Consider the following 19,385-nt stretch of genomic DNA (forward strand, 5'->3'; position numbering starts at 1 on the left):
AGGGCCAGATCTCAAAGGGCTGGGTATGCCAGATTTGGATTTTAACTTGAAAGCAGTGTGAAGCCACCAGACATTTTTACACAGGAGAAAGTCACGACCAGACTTGCACTGGGCATGATCTCTGTAGCAGAGAGAAGAATGACATGGTATGAGGAGAGACCAGTTGCAGGAAGACTAGACAGGCAGAGGGTAATGGGATCCTGAACTGAGGCGGTGGTATTGAGTTAGAGATGAGCAGCCCTGCTTCAGAGTCATTTCAGAGATAGAACTGACAGGGTCTGGTACCTTACATTGTCAAGATACTGACACTTCTGTATGTGGTAACATAACAAAGGGACTTGCAATGGTAAAGCACTAGACAATATTTTTTCCCCTGCAATATCACTGTTTTCATAAACAGACATTGTCAACTTAAAAAAGTACATAATATTTTATTTATAAGCATTAAATTCCAAAGCACTGCATTTCCTTATTTGTATTTTGTGTAAATTTGGAAAGAATTGTTCCTCAAAAAAAAAAAAAATACAGTATAATTGGATACAGTTAAAATGAACATCTTATTTTATCTCATCATAGCATGTCTGGTATTTTTGTAATTCTTCAAGTTCAACTTACTGGAAAGCTGCTTATTTGAGGCTATAGAATGTCTTGGAGAATATACTTGCCTGGGTCTGATCAGTTTAGCTACCTCTCTCTCTAGGCCTGTTTTCTAAAACCAAGCATAGACTCCTTGATCCCTAAAAGTCTTTCTGATTAAAATTCTGTGACTCTTCCCTCTCAGAACAGTGACTGCCCTCAATTTCAATTTTTTTTAGTTTTAAAAGGAGACCTCAATTTTACTGAATGATACTTCTTGGAAAATATATACATCTTTTTTCGATGCTTTTGAGATTCGTTAAAAGAACCGAAACATCATGCACGTTTAAAACATTACCATTCTGGGGTACAAAGGTATTAGAGAAACACACTTAAACCCTTTGTAGGTTCAGCCGAGTCTTACACTGAGTAACACGAACAATTAATGCTTCTCCAAAGAAATTTGGAGAGCTGAATGGGGTAAATACGACTGCAGAGAAGATTAACAACACGCAAGTCAATTCCCTTTTCTCTTCCTTAGGAAATTTGTATCTTTTTTTAAATGGAAATAGGACTCTCGATGTTCTGGAAGAGAAAAAAGGAGAGTGGGGAGGGGAAGTCTCTGTGATTTCTTTACCTGCTCTCTCAGTGTGATAAAGAATTGATTCTCCCCCCTCCTGTCCCTCCCTCCCTCTCTCTCCCTGAGTAACGGAGCTGTCCTAGCAAGTGATGCTGTCGGAGACTGGAGACGGACAACCAGGAGGCACTGCCGCCGCCGCGGGGCTCGAGAGCCTTTCCCAGCCCTCGCGCCCGGCTCGGCCCGCGCTTCCTCCTGGCGGCCACAGCCCGGGCTGCTCCCACGGTTTGATGGTGAGCGGCTGCGGCTCGGCTTTGGCTCCCGCCTCTCGCTGCTCCGTCGCGGGCCGCGCGGCTCTCGCCTCCTCCCCTCGCGCTCGGCTCTGCCCGAGGCTGCGGGAGCGCCGGGAGGTGGGCAAGGGGCGCCGCGGGGAGACCGCGCCGCAGCGGCGGCGGAGGAAAAGGCCAGTGGCCGGCACCCCCGCGCTCGGGCCGCTGCCGGCGGGATGTCCACCAAGGTCAGAAAGTGCAAGGAGCAAGCGAGGGTGACCTTCCCAGAGCCCGAGGAGGAGGAGGAGGAGGGCGAGGAAGAGGTTGCCGAGCCGCAACGCCGCCGCCGGGGCTGGAGGGGCGTCAACGGGGCACTGGAGCCGCGCTCGGCGACCTCCCAGCGGGAGCCGCCGGGCTACTGCCCGCCACCCTTCTCCCCGGGACCCGACATGTGAGTACCGGCGGGCCTCGGCCAGCGCCTCGGGAGGGCGGCCCCGGGCGGGGACAGAAGGCGCTCCCAGGGCCGGCTCCGCGACGTGCCGGGGGCCCGACACCCCAGCCTGCAAGCCCCGCAGGTCTACTCCGGGGGACTTCGCCGGGGCCGATCTCTGCCGGGGGCTCGTCCCCGCGTCCTGCTCCTTGGAGAATCTTGTCGGGCGGCGCCGATGGAAAGGTGGGGGCTGTGTCCCGGCTCAGGCACACTGGACAGACCCACAGACGGACGGACGGACGCCAGACAGCCGTCCCAGCAACCAGACACTTCTCCTACACCTAAAGACACGCGCGCGTCTGCTACATGGGCTGGATACCCTCGGAAAACCGGCCCCGGGGTCCTGAGCCCACCCCGCGAGCCTCAAGCAAGGGAAGGAGTGCAGAGACGCAGGGCGCGCACTTGAACCCTGAACTCCTCCCCTGTGTCCGGGCCTGGAGCCAACCTGGGAACTTGTGCCCCCCGAAGCTCCCACCCGTAGGGGGCGGGGGCAGGGGAGAGGGGAAGGAGCAAGATACAGGGTTTGGGATAAAGGTTTGCCCGGACGCCTCCGCGTCCATTCACATTTGGGGGTGGGCAGTGGGGAAAGGCTGGAGCAGAATTCTCAGGGGTTTGGGGTGGGTTTACCCTAGGGGAGGGAATGGGCGCGGGGCGGCCTGGGGGACCGCTTTTGCAATGACTTTGTCTGCAGTTTCCAGGCAGCTCAGCGTCAGTAGCTGTTTCTTCTTTAAAGATAAAGGTCGGCGTTCTAGTGCTTTGAGAAAAGAGCAACTTTTCTTAATTTCCAGACTTTGGAGGCAGCCAAGGCGCAGAGAATGTGAGAAAGAGAATGAATAGTTAATCAGGGTGACATGCTCTGTATTTCTCTTGTCACGCACCCTCGGCGTGTCGCGAGGTTTACTGTCTTTTTTAGGACGAACACTTAGCCTTAGGGAGAGAACTTGGGATCAGACGGCGACGGGCGGCACTCATTAGCAGGCGGGGACTGAGGGTCTGAAGCGCCCCCTGCTGCCCGCGAGCTGCCCCCGACTCGGGTTCGAGGCAGTAGGAGCGACCCTAGACGCCTGGGAAACCCGCGCGGGCCGGGCCGAATTTGCTTACAGGAAACAGAAACAGAAATCAGTGGCTGGGAGTAGTTCGCCTACAGAAGGTTTCTGGTTGAAAACGAGCAATGCGTCCCGACAGGATGCGGTTCAGTTATTGCCAAAGATTAGCCTAGAGTGGAAATTGCCCAGGAAGTGGAGGGAAGATACCTATACCCTTTGGGATTAAAGTGCCGCAAGCTCGCTTCTGCCTCTCTAAAGTTTTAAGACATTCTCCCTTTCTTCTTTGCCACATTGGTTTTTATAAACCAGCTCAATGTCTTAATTTTTTGTAATTCTTTTTTCTTTTACTTTAAATCCACACTAAACGGTGCAGTAAACCAAAATCAAACTCCTTGCCGTCAAGTTGAATTCCTACTCATAGGGACCCTATAGGACAGAGTAGAAGTGCCCCGTAGGGTTTCCAAGGCTGTAAATCTTTACAGAAGCAGACTGCCACATCTTTATTCCGCAAAATGACTGGTGGTTTCTAACCTTTCATCAGCAGCCAAGCGATTAACCACTGCACCATCAGGGCTCCTTAAGTGGTTCACTAGAGCACGCTTACCTGACAAAGTGGGGCGGCTCAGAGATCACTTGACCTTTTGAAGTTTGAGGTAAATTGATTATACAAAGCGCTAGGGCAAGTTCTATTGTAGACCGAATGTCTGAATGCTAATAGAACAACTTTCTTATCTACCTGATGCCTCTACATACTTCAACAAATATTGTGGTGTACTTATTTAGTACAACGACTGAGAAGAAGATCCAGTCACTTTAAAGAAATATAAATTAATAAACAGGCTCTTCCTGTTTGAGGCCTGTCCTTGGTAACCAAAGACTAGCTTGATACCTGCAGCAGCGATTAGCTCTTTATTCCACCTCAGAGTCAAATATGGCCACTGCTTAATAGCTCAGCAAGTGAATGAAACCGCCCTAGAACGGAATCAGAGAAAGACGCTGAGTCTATCAAAGCCCCAGGGTCATTTTCAGTAGATAGAATATAATAGCTGAATTTTGAATTCAGCCAGGATGCTGCGGATAGAGTCCCACTTTTACTAAAAAGGTTCCACAGGGTAATCCTGTGGCTCATTTCACTGCTCTGTGTTCTAGTATTCCATTTGTGAATTTTAAGAAAACTGACTTAGAAAGAAGAGTGTCATCTGCTATATCACTAACAAGATTTTTTTAAAAATCCTTTGATAGAACTTTCCATTCCACCATTGATTCAAACCCAGATTTACTGTATTGCAACTGTTTGCTAACCTAGGGTCAAGTAATATGTCATCAAGTTATACTACCTCATTCTTGAAAATTTTTAAGTTATTAAATATATCTGACAGACTCCAGAGAGGCATTTAAGAGCAGTTTTTGTGAGCTTCAATTCAAAGACATTTCTTGAGCATGTACATGTACAAAATGCATGCTACGTACAGAAAGTTTCAAAGATGAACGTGACAACTTTCCTTCACTCAAGGAGTTTATAATCTTGTGAGTGGGAGATGGAGCTGAGACTATGCACGAGCAGTTATGCTATAAACAAGAGTAAAATAAATACTGTACGAGACACATGAAAATAGAGACATGGAGGGTCAAGTGCAAAAAAGGGAAGTACAATGTCAAGTTGTGGAGAAATCAGAAAAATATTTATGGGCCTTGAAGGATAATTAAGGAGCCCTGGTGGTGAAGTGGTTAAGTGCTCAGCTGCTAACCGAGAGGTCAGCTGTTCGAACCCACCAGTGGGTCCACAGAAGAAAGATGTGGCAATCTGCTTCTGTAAAGATTTGCAGCCTTGGAAATTCTATGAGACAGTTCTACCCTGTCCTATAGGGAGGGTTGCTATGAGTAGGAATCAACTTGACATCAGTGGGTTTGTTTCGGTGAGGGATAGTAAGGATAAGTGGCAGAGACAGGGTGGGTAATAAATTCAAGCTTCCCTCCCCCTACAAAAGCCTGGCATATTTGGAGAATATAGAGTATGTGTAGTTTGGTTGTAATGTGGAATATGTGTAGAGGAGTAGTGAGATTTGGCTGGATATGTATGTTTGGGGCATTAATATGGAGGGTCTTGTATGCCAAGATGAGGCAATAGAGAGCCCCTGATTATTTTAAAGCAGCAGCAATTTGATCCAAGACACTCTGACAGCAGGATGGATTGAAGCGGCAATGGATAGATGGGGAAGAAGCACAGTAGGAGGCTATTGTAGTTGTCCACACTGAGAAGAGGATCTCTAATAGTGTATGTAATGCCAGTGGGATGGAAATGGGAGAGATTGGAAGAGAGAATACACAGATAGAATCTGTGTGATTTTGTAACTGGCTGCTCATGAGGAATTTAAAGAGAAAGCAGAGTCAAAGATGTCAGTGAGTTTCACCTGGATAACTAACACCATTGATGCCATTATTGAAAAGAACAAGGAGCAGGATCTAATTTTTCAGATAATTCTGATAGACGTGTCAAGCAGGAAGATGGTGTCAAGCAAGTTCAGAGCTTGGGAGCATTTGGGGATCTGTTGTTTGATGAGAATTGTTACAGAGTTATGTAAGTATATGAGATTGCCTAAAGAAGTGTAAAGAGAGAAACAAAAGGGGCCTAGAGTACTTCTCTTTGAGAGAAAAATTTCTGTTTAGAGGGCAGAGAGAAGGAGTTGCAAGAAAAGGACACAGAACAAGACGAAGGAACAGAGTAGTCCTAAGTCAGGATTACCTAGGGACCAGCTTTCAAGAAAAGGTAAGAACTGACACACAGTTGGTAAATATCCAAGAAATCAAGAGAAAAATTTGAGTCTATTTTTAGCAAGAAGACTCAGCCCGTATATGTATTAAAATTGGTGGATGAAATCATTAGATTTCTCAGCAATGTTATCTTAAACAGAGAAAAGCTTTTAGAAAAGAGAATTTTGTTTAGTTTTTTTCAGAGAAAGTGCTGCCAAAAATTAATCATCATAAAAGCAGTAATTTGTGTTTATATAATACTTCATGCTCTCATTTATACTAATTAACTGGAATCATACTCTCTTAGAGCAAGTAATAATATTGTCATTATTTGGTGAATGAGGAAATTAATACACAGAGAAGTAAAGTCATTTTTGAAAGGCTACCTATTTAAGATACAACTATTGGTCTCTCCTTGCCTGGAGTAAAAGAGAATGAAGGCAACCAAAGCCTCAAAGAAGAAACTAGTCTACAGGACTAATAGCCCACAGGAACCATGGCCTCTTCTATCCAGAGACCAGAAGAGCTAGATGGTGCCCAGCTACCACTACTAACCATTCTGACCAGGAACACAATAGAAGGTGTCAGTTAGAATGGGAGAAATGTCTGTAACAAAACTCAAATTCATAAAAAAAAGACAAGACTTACTGGACTGATAGAGACTAGAGGAATCCCTGAGACTATCACCCTAGGATACCCTTTTAACCTGGACCTGAAGCTACTCCTGGAGGTCACCCTTCAGTCATGTAATAGATTGGCTTATAAAATAAACAGTAACACCTGTGAGTAATGTGTCCCTTAAACAATTGACTATATGAGACCAAATGGTCAACATTTATCCAAAAGCAAAGATGAGAAGGCAAGGAGGGGAAAGGAAGCTAGATCGGTGGAAACAGAACAAACAGAATGGAAATAATGAGAATGCGGACACATTGTGAAAACTATAACCAATGTCACGGAACAATTTGTATAAAAATTGTTAAATGGGAACTTAATTCACTGTATAAACTTTCACCTAAAACATAATAAAGTATTTAAATTAAAAATATATATATTTAAGAAAGAAAAGTTACCTAGCAAATCAATACTAGAGACTTTGATGCTCAGCTGTATATGACAGGGAAGCTGAAAGAAGATGGGTACACAGTACCTTGTAACCCAGATTATGTAGCTGAATGTTAGTTTCCGTGACACTAGCATTGTCTAAACGTTCTAGCCTAGGCTTAGTCTAGCTGTGGAATTAAGGATAATGTTACGGGTGTTGGTTTGGGCATCAGAGTCGAAGCAGCATCTCCCTCCCATTCCTGGAACAGAAATCAGAGATTCTCCAAGGGACTGTCGAACCTCCAGAGACAGGACTCTGGCCTTTGGGGATTAAAATCAGATTAGTGCTGTTAAGGGAAAGGCAGCTTCTCCCCATAATTACAGTTTAATTTTCAAGAGTAGCAGAGAATGGCATTGCTCTTCAGCCCTTTAATAATCTGAAACTTTTAATAATATTATCGGGTTTATTCTCTAGAGTAACAATTTCACAATGTACAATGTAAAGCAACAAACCAGTTGCCATCAGTCAATTCCAACTCATAGCAACTGCACGTGTGTCGGAGTACACTGTGCTCCATAGAGTTTTCAGTGGCTGATTTTTCCGAAGTAGATCTCCAGGCCTTTCTTCCAAAGCATCTCTGAGTAGATTCAAAATTTCAGCATTTGGTTAGCAACTGAGTGTGCTAACCATTTACACCACCCGGGAACTCATGTACAATATAGAGCTGTCATTTTTATTTGTTTTAAATTATTTTTATATAATATCAAAGTAATACATAAATATAGTGTTAAAAAGGCTTATAAGAACACCAGCAAGCCCCTAGCAATCCCTGATTCCCTCCCTCTTTCTTTCTGACCACTCTATTTCACTCCCTAGAAGCAACCACTTTAAATTCCTTTATATCGTGCTGAAGGAGCCCTGGTGGCATAGTGGTTAAAGAGCTCAGCTACCAACCAAAAGGTCGGCAGTTGGAATCCACAGGCACTCCTTGGAAACCCTCTGGGGGAGCTCTACTTTGTCCTATAGGGTCACTGTGAGTTGGAATCTATTTGCCTGCAACAGGAGCCCTGGTGACACAGTGGCTAAAGCACTTGGCTGCTAACAGAAAGGTTGGTGGTTCAAACCCACCGGCAGCCAGCTGCTCCACAGGAGAAAAAAGTGGCAGTCTGTTTTTTGTAAAGACTTACAGCCTTGGAAGCCCTATAGGCCAGTTCTACTCTGTCCTGTAGGGTCACTATGAGTTGGAATCTACTCGATGGCAATGGGTTCGATTTATATAAATCTCATCATTCGTTATTCATAGATTTTAGATGTTTTAAGTAATCTTGAGTGAGAATTTTCACTCACTTATATCCCTTGCTATGTTTCTGTCCTTCACAACATAGTTTATCACAATGTCTGGCTGATGTCTATATTTAATGTCTTCATTATTATGAAACTAATTGTTTACTGCTGAGCCAAGTAGTACAGGATGACTACCTTTCTTTCTTTTTTTTTTTTTTTAATATTTTATTATGGTTTAAGTTAAAGTTTACAGAGCAAATTAGTTTCCTGTTCAGCAATTTATACACAGATTGTTCTATGACATTGGTTGCAATCCCCACAGTGTGTCAGCACTCTCCTCATTTCCACCTTGGGTTCCCTATTTCCATTCACCCAGTTTTCCTGCCCATTCCTGCCTTCTTAACTTTGCTTTTGGGTAAATCCTGCTCTTTTGGTCTCATATAGTTGATTGTTCTGTGGAGCATGTTCCTTTGGGTATTATTGTTCACTTTATAGGTATGCCCTTTATGTGGCTGAAAGGTGATTTCCAGGAGTGACTTCAGTTCTAAGTTAGAAGAGTGTCTAATGGCCATAGTTTTGGGTGTTCCACCAGTCTCTATCATACCAGTAAAATCTTTTTTGTGAATTTGAATTTTGTTCTACCTTTTTCTCCAACTCTATTCGGTATCTTCTATTGTGATCCTGGTCAGAGGGATCGGTGGCAGTAGCTGAGCACGATCTAATTCTTCTGGCCTCAGGTTAATGTAACATAGGCTGTGATTCATGCGGTCCATTAGCCTTTTGGACTAATTGTTTCCTTGAGTCTTTTGGTGTTCTTCACTCTTCTTTGCTCTGGACAGGAAGAGACCAATAGCTATAACTTAGATGGCAGCTCACAAGCTTTTAAGACCCCAGTTGCCACTTACCAAATTAGAAGGCAGAACATTGTCTTTATGGACTCTATTATGTCGATTGACCTAGATGTCCCCTGAGACTATGGCCCTTAGCCCTCAAGCCCAGCTTCTCAGTCCCAGGAGCTGTTTGGTTATGGCTAAGCGGTTTTCATGACTGTGCCCTCTGTTGCTCTATTATATATGTGGGTACGTCTTTCTTTTCTTTTGCAATTACTCCTTGTTTTCTTTGAGTAAATATTTGTCCCATATTTTCCTTGCTTCTTTAGCTAAATCTTCTCCTGTCTTAAATTGTGTGTATTTTCCTAAAGACATTCCTTCTAGAGCCCTCTGACTTCCTTTGTATGCACTCTTCATTTTTTTTTTTCTCCTTAGGAAGATTTTAGAATTGCCTCTTCATTAGTGAGGAGCCCTGGTGGTGCAGTGGCTAAAGCACTTAGCTGCTAACTGACAGGTGGATGATCGGAACCCACCTGCAGCTCCATGGGAGAAAGATGTGGCAGTCTGCTTCCATAAAGAGTCACAGCCTTGGAAACCCTATGGGGCAGTTCTACTCTGTCCTACAGGGTTACTATTAGTCGGAATCAACTCAACAGCAGTGGGGTTTAGTTTGGTTATTCATTAGTGCTGTTCTTAAATTTCAAGATGATACGCCTTAGGTGTGTTGTTTGTTTATTTTTTTCTTACTTGACCTGGACACTTGGTGAACCCTTTCAATTTGGAGATTTTGTCCTTCAGGTCTGGGAAGTTTTCTTTTCTTTGTAATATTTTATTGTGTTTTAGGTAAAAGTTTACAGGGCAAATTAGATTTCCATTCAAAAAATTTTATACAAAGTCTTCCATAACATTGGTTGCAATCCCCACACTTTGTCAACACTCTCCCCATTTCCTCCCTGAGTTTCCCATTTCCTTTCATCTGGTTTTCCTACCCCTTCCTGCCATTTCTTCTATGCTTTTGGGCAAATGCTGCCCTTTTTGTCTTATAATTGTTTGTTCTAGAGGGCACATTCTTTTCAGGAGTTATTGCTTATTTTATTGGCCTGTCTATTGCTTGACTAGAAGGTGGTTTTCCAGAATGGCTGCTATTTCAAGTCAGAGGGATGTCATAGGGCTATAGTCTAGGGGATTCAGGTCTGATAAGTTTTCTTGTATTATTTCTTTGATTATTTCCTACCAACTCTTTTTGTTCTCTCTTTCTGGAATTCCTAATTGGATATTGGATTTTCCTTGACTTTATCTCTCAACTTTTTCACTGAATTTTAAAAATTTTAGCCATCATATTTTTAATTTCTATGTGCTCTTTCTAATCCTATGAGTGTTCCTCATAGGATGACATCAAGGACATCCTACATGAAGAAAGCAAAAGATCATTAAAAAGACAGGAAAGAAAGAAGGACCAAAATGGATGTCAGAAGAGACTCTAAAAATTGCTCTTGAAGGTCGAGTAGCTAAAGCAAATGGAAGAAATGATGAAGTAAAAGAGCTGAAAAGATTTCAAAGGGCAGCTTGAAAAGACAAAGTAAAGTGTTATAATGAAATGTGCAAAGACCTGAAGTTAGAAAACCAAATGAGAAAAACATGCTCAGCATTTCTCAAGCTGAAAGAACTGAAGAAAAAAATCAATCCTCGAGTTGCAGTATTGAAGGATTCTACAGGGAAAATATTGAACAACTTGGGGAGCATCAAAAGACGATGGAAGAAATACACAAAGTCACTGTGTCAAAAAGAATTGGTCAATGTTCAACCATTTCAAGATGTAACGTATGATCAAGAACTGATGGTACTGAAGGAAGAAGTCCAAGGTGCACTGCAGGCATTGGCAAAAAAAAAGGCTCCAGAAATTGATGAAATACCAATTGAGATGTTTCAACAAAGAGATGCAATGCTAGAATTGCTCACTTGCCTGTACCAAGAAATTTGGAATACAGCTACCTGGCCAATCAACTGGAAAAATCCATATTTGTACCCATTCCAAAGAAAAGTGATCCAACAGAATGTACAAATTATCAAATGATATTAATATCATAAACAAGTAAAAGTTTGCTAAAGATCATTCAAAACTGGCTGCAGCAGTACATTGACAGGGAAATCAGAAGTTCAAGCCAGATTCAGAAGAGGACGTGGAACAAGGGATATCATTGCTGATGTCAGATGGATCTTAGCTGAAAGCAGAAAATATCAGAAAGATGTTTGCCTGTGTTTTATTGACTATGCAAAGGAATTCGACTGTGTGAATCACAACAAATTATGGATAACATTGCAAAGAATGAGAATTCCAGAACACTTAACTGTGCTCATGAGGAACCTCTATATAGACCAAGAGGCAGTCTTTTGAACAGCACAAGGGGTTACTATGTAATTTAAAATCAGGAAGTGTGTGCGTCAGGGTTGTATCTTTTCACCATACTTACTCAATCTGTATGCTGAACAAATACTCTAAGAAGCTGGACTATATGAAGAAGAATGGGGCATCAGGATTGGAAGAAGACTCATTAACAACCTTCAATATACTGATGACACAACCTTGCTTGCTGCCAAGTGAAGAGGACTTGAAGCACTTACTATGAAGATCAAAGACTACAGCCTTCAGTACGGATTGCACCTCAACATAAAGAAAACAAAAATCCTCACAACTAGACAAATAAGCAACAGTGATAAACAGAGAAAATATTGACATTGTCAAGGATTTCATTTTACTTGGATCCACAGTCAACACTCAAGGAAACAGCAGTCAAGAAAAAAATGACATATTGCATTGGAAAAACTGCTGCAAAAGACCTCTTTAAATTATTAAAAAGCAAAGATGTCACTTTGAGGACTGAGGTGCACCTGATCCAAGCATGGTATTTTCAACTGCCTCATATTATATTTTCATATGCATGTAAAAGCTGGACAAAAAATAGGAAAGACCAAAGAAGAATTGGTGCCTTTGAATTACGGTGTTGGTGAAGAATATTGAAAATGCCATGAACTGCTGTAGAGCAGTCGCTGGAGAAGGACATCATACTTGGTAGAGCGTCAGTGAAAAAGAGGAAGATCCTCAACAAGATGGATTGAAACAATAACCGCAACAATGGGCTCAAGCATGACAACAATTGTGAGGATGCTGCAGGACCAGATAATGTTTCGGTCTGTTGTACAGCAGATGTCCTTCTCTGGGGACTGGCCCCTCCTGATAACATGTCCAAAGTACATGAGAAGAAATCTCACCATCCTTGCTTCTAAGTAAAGAGCATCGTACTTCTTCCAAGACAGATTTGTTTGTTGATGGCACCCAACAGCAGCAACAAGCAGTGCTCTTTCTTATCCTCTGAGTGTTCCTTTGTTATGGCATTCTTTATTTCAGAGATGCAGTATTTTATTTTATTTCTCAGGGGAAGAGGGAAATAATTGGGACATAATCTGACTGCTGGTATTCTGGAACACTGTTACAATGTACCAAACAACGACAACAAAACAAACCTGCTGCCATTGAGTCAGCTCTGATTTATGGTGACTGCTTGTGTAGAACTGCTCCATAGGGTTTTCTTGGCTATCATCTTTATGGAAGCAGATTGCCACACCTTTCTTCCTCATTGCTGCTGGGTAGGTTTGAATTGCCAACCTTTAGGTTAGCAGGCAATTGCAAACTGCTTGCACCACCTAAGGACCTTCTTATGTACACTTTTACTTCATTCCCCTGTTTTTAATCTCTTCCCTTGGCCTGGTATCTCACATTTGCAGCTTCACTGTCTCTATTTCTCCATAGATTTCATATCCTAACTCTCTTACACAGATGGGGGGGGATAGTCACTTGATTATATCAGTTGGGGGTAAAGGATCTAGGAGGAGGGTTTCTACCTACTCCATTCACAGACTTTCAGACAATTCCCCTGTTTTAGACTCTTGCCTCATCTCTCCTTTCTGGGTCTCCTTTTGCCTCCAATTTTTAGGTCTGTTCTGGCATTGAGTGGGGTGGATAAGCTTGCTTCTTGTTACAGGTCTTCTCCTTAGACCTTCCTTCACTCTGCTGAGTAATTTAGCATTCTTTCAACTCATCTCTTTTCCATCTTCATATACTGTGGTTCTAATCTGTCCTATACAGTTGCTATGAGTCAAAATCGACTCGACGACACTGGGTTATACTGTGGTTTTAGGTTACAAGTGTCTTCTAGTTTCATGGAAGATGAAACTTGTGTTGCTGTTTTTTCTTATTGTTTAGAGAGGCAATTTTGAAGAAGAAAGGGATTGAAAAAAGCCTGTACTCTACTATCTTGAAACTAAAAATCCCTAGGATTGTGTTTTAAGTGTTCATTTAAGCCCTGATGAGGACAGTATTATTTAACAGAACCAAGATTGCAGAAGAAAGAATATTCTTATGGGCAAATGGAGTAAATAATAACCTACACAGTGTGATATGGGGTTATTTGAAGCCCCTCACCTAAAATCATCTTAGTAACACGCTCCCTAAATTTAAGTAACATGGAATATTTTGAAGAACAGTAGATTTGAGTTAAACAGAATTTCACCTAATCTAGTCTCTTACTTCACGAATTAAGAAACAGGCTGAAAGTTGACTTCTAATTCACAGTAGCCCAGGCTACCTGAAATCTCCAGGTTCCCAGGGCTGTTTACCTCGTGGCCTCCTTTGAGCAAAGCATTTCTCTCTTTATTAAATAAATTTTTTAAAATATTTACTCCTGGGAGGAGGAGCACAGGAAACAACTAATTAGTATTAATTCATTGATGAGATCCAATTAAGTCATCATTTTAATTTGACTGCTGATGGCAGAGCAACTTGAGAATGTTCACAAGCTAAGTAGGAGGGCTAAGAATGAGGAAAAAGGAGAAAAATGTATCCCAAGGCACATTTGACCCCCTGCCAAGTATCACTGATGGTTATACCTTTTCTTAGTATCAAAGAGGTAAGAGGATCCCAGGCCAGGACTGAACCACCACCTGAAGAATGAACTAGAATTTTAGAGATTTTTCATTGCTGTACCAGGATAGCAAATACCTGTCTTTCTCATCTTTCTCTTTCTGTCTCTCGCTAAACCAATCTTAACCATTAAGATTTTCTTGTGCCCACGATAGCCTGCAAACCCTTATCCAAGTTTTTTATAGGCAATAAAATGCTACAGGAAATGTAATAAAAAGGAGAATACTCTTTTTTCAAAGCTCCTGTGCCCTTGGTCAAAACCCATTGCCGTCAAGTTAATTCCGACTCATAGTGACCCCGTAGGACAGAATAGAACTCCCCGTAGAGTTTCCAAGGAGTGCCTGGTGGATTGGGACTGCACACCTTCTGGTGAGCAACCGTAGCACTTAACCACTGCGCCACCAGGGTTTCTGTGCCCCTGGTAGGAAGGAATATTTTGCACTGCCTGGCTAGGGATTGAGATTTCTTGCTTCCAGGAGCATGTTCACGTCACAGAGAATGGCCCCTGTACAATCGTCCAAGGAGGGAAGGCTCTTTTCTTGGCCAGCAGTCTTCCTTCTCAACCCCCTCGTTACTCTGCCCTCAACATTGCACAATATTGGTCTGGAGAGGGAGCCAAATAGTGCTCTGTGCAGGGTAAATGAATAGGAATCTTACCTCAGATAAGGGTTCTGGAGTTGTGGACTGCTTGGGGGCTGATTTCACACTTGTGCATAAGGGACTCAGCAGTGACTTTATGAAAATAATTAGAATTGTTACAGCCTTTTGTATTTAATTTACCGTCTAGGTCAGGGATATTTGGCTGCTATTATCTGGTCAAAAAACTTCCCTGTTTAAAAAAAAAAAATCCCTTTTTTTCTTTGCATTATTCAAATAATGTGACTTTACAGATTTGGTCCTAGACCTTTTTTTAAAATGAGATTTAAATATCCATCAATGTATGACCTGTTGAGGAAAGAGCTTGACAATGCTAATATTCTACATCAATTTTCCATTTCTAAATACATTTTGTCAGACAGGACTGATGCATGTGGCTTCTCTGATGAAAAGTAGGTCGTGGGGTGATGAGGTGGGAGCAAACATCTAAAAACCTCAGACTTTTGACTTCAGATATGGATGATAATGGTAGAAAACTGGATCTGGTTGTTCCTAATAACATTAAAGGTTAAAAGTATATAGGTGATAAAAAAAATAATAGTGACTAATATATCTAAATAGTCAAATATGAACTTCTTGTAGGTCAGTAGTTTTTTTTATTTTATTATTTGAGTTTATTTTATCTCAGTTTCTGTTTAATTATAGATTGTATCTGACTTTTAATTTCATAGTCACTGATCACCCTGAAATAATAAAAATGAGTTTTAGAAAGCATTGTGAAAACACATTTATTTTAAAAAATAAGCTTAATTGTTGTTGTTAGGTACCATCAAGTCAGTTCTGACCCATAGCTACCCCATGTACAACAGAACAAAACCCTCTCCAGTCCTGAGCCAGTCCTCACAATTGTTGCTATGCTTGAGTCCGTTGTTGTAGCCACTGTGTCAATCCATCTTGTTGAGGGTCTTCCTCTTTTTCACTGACCCTGTACTTTACCAAGCATGATGTCCTTGTCCAGGGACTGATCCCTCCTGATAACATGTCCAAAGTATGTGAGACGTAGCCCGGGCAACCTTGCTTCTAAGGAGCATTCTGGTTGTATACCTTCCAAGACAGATTTATTTGTTCTTTTGGCAGTCTAAGGTATGTTCAATATTCTTAATCATTAAAAAAAGAGGCTGTTAATTCTAAGATCTGTCCCTTGTGTGCCCCCAGAGATAGCACGTATTTTTTATTCTCACACTATGATTGTCCTGAAAAAACATAATTTATATAGAATCAAAATCAAGCAATATAGAATTCATCAAATACCTTTGTGATATAACTAAACACTGAGTGTAATTAAGCAGAAACCTATTTTTAAAAAAAGATTGTTTACAGCACTTTAATTTCTGATTATTAGTTTATATTAACTTACTCATGACATTCTTTTTTATGGAAGAATTATTCCAATCCCCTTCCACATCACCTCCATCCATTAACATACGTGACCAAAGGTATTAATTAATCCAGAGGGGAAAAATGTCTGCTCCCCAGGTCTTCAGTCTTAGGATTTATGCATGTGTGCATCTATGCATCCTTCCCTCCAACAGATACTCATCAGCCATGTGCTAACAGCTGGACATGTAGAGATAAAAAAAAGGCAATCTCTGCTCTTAAGAATGTTATAGTACTGTTGAGTCAGCCAGGAAAACAATTTAGCAATACAGTAACTGGTTTAATGGTGTTATCCTCAAAATGCAGCTCCTGAAAGCATAAACATCTGCATTCTAGAAAGCATTTTCTTGAGTGCTTTCTTGGGCACATACCTTTAAGAAGGCATGCAGGCAGTGGGTAGAGAACAACACACTGTCAAACATCTTTTTGCTGTTTTTGGTTTTAGCTGGCGAAGGGTCTGGCAAAGAGCTATCCGTGCTTTCGTGAGAGGGACAACAGGGGAAGCGATGGAAATAGGGACGAAAGCTTCGCTCCTTAAATGTATAACAGCTTCTTGTGGTTCACATACTCATTGGGGAATATACCAAAATTAGCATATATCTAATTGATTTATAAAAATTATACTTGAAGAATTCTGAATATGAATAAAACACAGACCAACAGAAACTCTCAGGAAATTACTGTGGAGACCCAAATAGCTCTCTAGATTTGTAAGTGCTGAAATCTCTATATTTTAATTTTGTTTTTGTGGGATAGCAATCTTTAGAAATAAAAGCTGTGCTTTTATTTATTGTTTAATTTATTTTATTTATTTTTCTTAAATGGAGTGCCTTATCTTGCTGGTTTGGCTGTAACTGTGACAAATGTGTTATTGAGGGGCACATGGTGAAGGTAAATACAGGCTCAGGAGTAGGTGTGTGGGACAGGGGACTACCTGTAGCCCTGGACTTTTTGCACTGAGTGCTCCACAAGGCAGTTGAGCTGACTGGGCTGCCTTTTCCTCTAACCTTACACGCTGGTGCACGTATAGTCTTCTGAAGCCCAGAATGTCCATGACTCCACTCTTTTCGCTCCACAAACACACATACTAAGAGATTTTCAATCACATACACACAGGTGTCTCCAGAGGCAGCCATGTTGATCAACAGGTACCCGCCTGCCGGAGAGACTATGGAATTATTCTATTTTTTTGACTTTTCATCTCTAGCTTTCTTGTCCTTTTTCGGTGCCTGCTGTTTCCCATCCTTATTACCACTTCCAATTATCACCATCCGCAATACTGTAGCTAACGCGGCAGTTATTCTCTGACACTCTCCCCCACTCCTCCTTTGTGCTTTTCTCACTTATCTTCCGTGGCTCCTTCTGCTCTTCTTGCCCTTCACATGCAATGACTGACAGGATCCTGTCCAGTTGGCACATTCACTTTCTTTATGTGGTGAACTGATCAGTCAAAACATTTTGGGTATAATTACCACTGCTTTGGTTCACATTGATATTATTACTTTATTTGCTTGCTAGATGGATTGAGGAGTTCATTAAGTCTTCATCTCATTTCAATAAAGGATTTGAGGTGACTCCGTTAATGGTATTCATTTGTTACTGAGTGTTAAGGATCTTGTGATCCAATCCAAAGACATATTGTAGAAGCTATTCTTTGTAGAACCAAAATGTTCTAATTCTTAAGCTAAGTATGTATTTTAATAATGTTATTTTGATTTTCAGCTCATTGTTTATTTTCTTATTCCCTAGAGACAGCATAATAATAAGTAGAGAGAACCTGGGAGAGGACCTTTGAGTTCCAGTTCCCTAATTCTCTAATCTTCATTGACATTAAGGAAGTTATTTATTACTCTGACTGAGTTTCTTTATCTACAGAATTAACATCCATTGATAAGTATTTTTAAGTATCCTGCACTGTATTGGGCACTGTAGAGGTGATATAAGAAGTAGAAAATGTAAGATAAGAATCATGGGACACTTATTGTCAATCAAGCTTAGGAGGCATGACTATCACAGGAGATAATCAAGGAGCAAAATAAGATGAAATACTATTAAGTGTTTAGATTTTTGGGCAAACCAAACCAAAACTGGTGTCATTGAGTCAATTCTGACTTGTGGCAACCCTGTGTGTCACAGAGTAGAACTGCTCCATAGGGTTTCTGGCAATATTACAAATGCTCGGTGAAGGAGAAAGTAAAGGAAGGCTGACGAGTCAAAGAGGATCCAAGACTTGGATATTTCCAAATGAACAGAATCTTTCAGGTCATCTAGTCATTACCCTGTAAAATATCACCCTGCTTCACCAAGGTGTAAAGGAAAGACCTGGCGATCTAATTCTGTTAAGGTTCAGTCATTAAAAACACTGTGGAGCAGTTCTACTCTGATACAGATGGGATCGCCATGAGTTGGAATCCACTCAGTGGCAATCAGTAATGTAACCTGGACTGTGGAAGGTAGGGAGGATTTGAATTCATGAAGGCAGAAATAAGAGTATGCCCAGGTATGGAAACAAGAGGGACATCATAAAGGCAAGTATAGCAACAGGGTCAAGAAATCATTCACAACAACTTGGATGAGCAGCAACACAAAGCTCATGTGGTCTACCTATAACAAAAGTCTTTCTCCTGAGCCTCCCACCCACTTGCTAGAGTAGAAAAATTACCAAATGTCCAACCTGTGGATTAAAATAGTTTTGTTTCATTTCTTGCTTACTAAATAGACACTTATTCTCATTCAACAAGTGAATTAGGCTATCCATAAAATTAATTAATTAAGTTAATTAAGCAAGTAAGGCACTATATGAGTGAGTTAAGGAGGGGAGTCTCAGCCCTACATTATAGAAGGGATTTGGCCAACTAGGACAGTGTCTCCCTGTGCCTTGAGACAATGTGTAGGTAGACTTCCTTCAATTGCTGATTTTTCTGCCCTATTTTTTATCTCCACAAGGGGTTGAAGACCCTATATGGTCAGCATGTAGCCGTTCACCACCAATTCAGCACACTCCGGGGAGATGCTGGGAGGCTGATGTCTGTCTTGTTTATCTTAGTTTGGCAGTATAAAGTAAATGATCTTTTAAGAAATACTCTCTCGCTTGGATAAAATTGCTTAGCCTCTCAGAAAGTTTACCCCTCCCCCTGCTCTTCTCTCTAGCATCTGGGCATTGAGGGTGAAAAACCATATGTGTCCCCTCAAGCAGGCAAAGAGTTAGTGTCCTCTGACTCTTTTGGTCTATGGGCAGTATTCCTTGACTTCTTGGATACTGCTTGTCATCTCAGGCAACTCTTGATCTTGCCTTTGTTAGAACCCAGTGGCGCTTCGTGACGTACTTGGTCTAAGTTCAGCTCCACGAGCTGGAGACCCAGAGTGCCTGCAACATCTTTCATTCTTCTTGCAGCTCCAGCAGTCTGTAATTTGAAAGATGAGATATGGAACCTTCGGGGGGCAGTGAATTTGTGGTAATGGGGTAGGAACAACTCAGAAAAGGAAGGTAAGAATGGTTACACAA

At 41.7% G+C, this 19,385-nt stretch overlaps 1 protein-coding gene across 1 annotated transcript in view; it reads left to right on the top strand.

The window, feature by feature from the left end:
- The first annotated feature begins 1,559 nt into the window (after positions 1-1,559).
- TRPC3 (transient receptor potential cation channel subfamily C member 3) overlaps positions 1,560-19,385 on the top strand; it is an 87,054-nt gene continuing 69,228 nt past the window's right edge. The window contains exon 1 of the mRNA XM_049885397.1: positions 1,560-1,873. Coding sequence (XP_049741354.1) covers positions 1,659-1,873 — 215 coding nt within the window. The 5' untranslated portion in view covers positions 1,560-1,658. The remainder of the gene's footprint in view (positions 1,874-19,385) is intronic.

The sequence above is a fragment of the Elephas maximus genome, chromosome 5, assembly GCF_024166365.1.
Source record: "Elephas maximus indicus isolate mEleMax1 chromosome 5, mEleMax1 primary haplotype, whole genome shotgun sequence".
In the NCBI taxonomy this organism is placed as follows: Eukaryota; Metazoa; Chordata; class Mammalia; order Proboscidea; family Elephantidae; genus Elephas; species Elephas maximus.